At 44.0% G+C, this 3,305-nt stretch overlaps 2 protein-coding genes across 2 annotated transcripts; one reads left to right on the forward strand and one right to left on the reverse strand.

Annotated features, from left to right (window-relative positions):
* Positions 1-943: 943 nt before the first annotated feature.
* LOC144640019 (uncharacterized) lies at positions 944-3,299 on the reverse strand. The gene is made up of 2 exons (XM_078499262.1): positions 2,445-3,299; positions 944-2,231 (listed from the first exon to the last, which is right to left on the reverse strand). The coding sequence occupies exon 2, from the start codon at positions 1,815-1,817 to the stop codon at positions 975-977; it is 843 nt and encodes a 280-aa protein (XP_078355388.1). The 5' UTR covers positions 1,818-2,231; positions 2,445-3,299; the 3' UTR covers positions 944-974.
* On the forward strand, positions 1,847-2,422 carry LOC144640018 (uncharacterized). Its single transcript, XM_078499261.1, has one exon. The coding sequence runs from the start codon at positions 1,847-1,849 to the stop codon at positions 2,420-2,422; it is 576 nt and encodes a 191-aa protein (XP_078355387.1).
* Positions 3,300-3,305: the final 6 nt, after the last annotated feature.

A 3,305-nucleotide genomic window follows, 5' to 3' on the forward strand; every position in this document is an offset into this window, starting at 1 on the left:
GCGTGGCCAGTATGACTTAATGTAATTATTGTTTTAATTTTTTTACACATGAAATTAAACGTGTTTTTGACAGTTCTTCTTTTCTTGATGGGAAGGGAAGCATGAGAACACTGATGAAGCCTTTCGGTTAAAGAGACCAATAGTAAGAGCACAGAAAAAGAACGAAAAGTAAGGCATAAGGTAAAATATTGTTGCAATGTCAGACAAAACAATAATAATAAAAAATCCAAATATTTAGCCTATATTTCGGTAGAATGATTCATCCGATCTGAGATTATTAAACACTAAATTTTCGATGGCCTCTGTCCACCTTCATCAGAGTATTGAACATGAGTTCGTTATAATATTAGCGCGCGCTAGTCATGTTTGAATACGCCATCCAATCTTTAATTCCTTAACAATGGAGTGTAAGCGCGCGGAAGGGGTTTCCTTTCGTTAACCGCGTTGGAATCCACCGTAGAGTGCCACGACTCTAGGAACAGTCTCTTGGTGTAACTTGAGATTCCTCGTTCAAGGATCGTGGCATTTCTTGGGTGGATGTCATGCTCGGTTGATTCCGCGTGTTGTTTAATTGCTGACTCTCCATTACAAGCGCGGCCGGGATCGTGTTCGGCTCCGCGTGAGCTCCAAGAGCGCTTACTTTCTCCAATGTAAGTAAACGCGCAGTCATTGCATCTGACCTTATAGACGATTCCTCTTCTTTGGTGGTCTTGTGGCCGATCTTTTGGTTTCTTAAAGATCTGGCTAAGCGCTTGGCATGGTTTGAAAGCCGTGCGGATGTTGAACTTTCTAAGCACGCGACCAACCCTGTCCGAGGCACCGCGTACGTACGGTATGCTGGCAAAGTTCACAGGTCTTTCTTGCGTACGTTCAGGCCGAGAGTTGACTGTAAGGCACTTCTGCAAAGCCTGTCTGGGTACCCATTTGCCCTTAGGTCTTTAGCCACACGTTTCGTCTCTGCGCTTCTGAGGCTTTCATTCGATGGTAAATTGGTAGCTCTGTTGAGTAGCGTTCTCACCACTGCTTCTTTGTGCTGGAGGGGATTGTGTGAATTGTAGTCGAGGTACATGTTGGTGTGTTTTCTTTCTGAAGACATCTACCTCTAGCGAGCCGTCACTGAGAGCTGTTACCCGTGTGTCAAGGAAAGATATGCTTTGACCTTTCTCAATCTGGCTTGCGCGCTCAATGGTAAACTGGATGTTTGGATCAATGGTGTTGAGGTGTTGATGAAAGATATCCACATCTGTTTTCTTTAGACATACATTAGAGTCGTCCACGTATCTTCTCCACCAACGAGGTGTTACAGGGGAGGTGTACAATGCTACTTCCTCTACGTGCATCATGACTAGGTCGGCAATAACAGCACTAACTGGAGAGCCCATAGCACAACCAAAGATTTGGTGATAGTGTACTCCTTCATAGGTAAAGTAACTATGGTTAAGCAGAAAGTCCAATAAGTTCACAACTTGTTCTTTTGTGAGATTGGTGGTTTCCTTCCACAAATCGGATTCTCCGAGGCTTTTGTTCACTACTTCCATAGCTAACTTAACCGGAATGGACGTGAAAAGGGAAACCACGTCAAAGGATACAAGTTCCTCGTCCTCATCGATTCTCTGGTTAAGGACGAACTCAGCAAATTCAGTGGAGTTTTTCACAGTATAGCGGCTATCCCTTTGCAGTGGTCTTAATACTTTAGCCAAGTATCTGGAAAGCTGATATGTTGGGGCCCCAATACAACTGTTTATCGGTCTTAGAGGGATGTGGTTTTGATCTTCGGCTGGGATGACATAGTGGCTGCTTTTTGGTACAAGCTCCATTTTGTGAACTTTCGGAAGTCCGTAAAACGATGCAGGATTTGGATTTGGCTAAAGACCTAAGGGCAAATGGGTACCCAGACAGGCTTTTGCAGAAGTGCCTTACAGTCAACTCTCGGCCTGAACGTACGCAAGAAAGACCTGCGAACTTTGCCAGCACACCGTACGTACGCGGTGCCTCGGACAGGGTTGGTCGCGTGCTTAGAAAGTTCAACATCCGCACGGCTTTCAAACCATGCCAAACGCTTAGCCAGATCTTTAAGAAACCAAAAGATCGGCCACAAGACTACCAAAGAAGAGGAATCGTCTATAAGGTCAGATGCAATGACTGCGCGTTTACTTACATTGGAGAAAGTAAGCGCTCTTGGAGCTCACGCGGAGCCGAACACGATCCCGGCCGCGCTTGTAATGGAGAGTCTGCAATTAAACAACACGCGGAATCAACCGAGCATGACATCCACCCAAGAAATGCCACGATCCTTGAACGAGGAATCTCAAGTTACACCAAGAGACTGTTCCTAGAGTCGTGGCACTCTACGGTGGATTCCAACGCGGTTAACGAAAGGAAACCCCTTCCGCGCGCTTACACTCCATTGTTAAGGAATTAAAGATTGGATGGCGTATTCAAACATGACTAGCGCGCGCTAATATTATAACGAACTCATGTTCAATACTCTGATGAAGGTGGACAGAGGCCACCGAAAATTTAGTGTTTAATAATCTCAGATCGGATGAATCATTCTACTGAAATTACGTCTACCGATCGCCACAGACAAAGTGTATTTACAAAGATTTAGCCTATACACAAGCCATAAAAAGAAGAGTTTGAAAAAAGGACAATACCCGAAAAAACAGGCCGAGGGCAGATATTAACAGAAAAAACCTCAGAAAACAAGGAAAAAACGGAGTTCGAATTCTGGGGAAGAACTTCTCGGTCCCCAAGCCCGCTGGAGAGTAATTCCTTAAGCCGTAGACTCCAATCTCCACCCGGGAAAAGGTTATTCGGTCCCCAAATCATTTGAGAATAACCCCTGTAAAGTGGAGATTTGAAGATGATCAAGTTGTACCCCCTCGCTCTCCGTGTGCCACTTGGCCACCTCGGAAATCCCTTGGGCTGTTAGCAAAAAAAGTGGCTGTGTATACTTGGTTATAAATAACTTCCGCCGGATATTGTTTTTCGGGGTAGTGTAACCTATTTTAAGCCTGGGAAACTCAACATTGCGCAAGCCTCGAACATTTTGTGAACACTGAACAAATTTTATTTTAAAAAAATACCTGGAAATCATTTATGATTAAGTGTATTTTCAAAATCTCGCTGTGATGTTATCCTAAATGAAGCTTTTTACATCGCATGAAAATATCTTAAAAATTGCACGTTTTTTCCTGCTTCTTAAACAACTTTTACAGTCTATCTAGGCCCGCACTTTCCAACCTGTGGTTATCACTGGTTGATACAATGACATTTTACGGTATTTGCACAGCCTTTGAAAT

Source organism: Oculina patagonica, unplaced genomic scaffold (genome assembly GCF_052425735.1).
Source record: "Oculina patagonica isolate OP01 unplaced genomic scaffold, crgOcupat unplaced1653, whole genome shotgun sequence".
In the NCBI taxonomy this organism is placed as follows: domain Eukaryota; kingdom Metazoa; phylum Cnidaria; class Anthozoa; order Scleractinia; family Oculinidae; genus Oculina; species Oculina patagonica.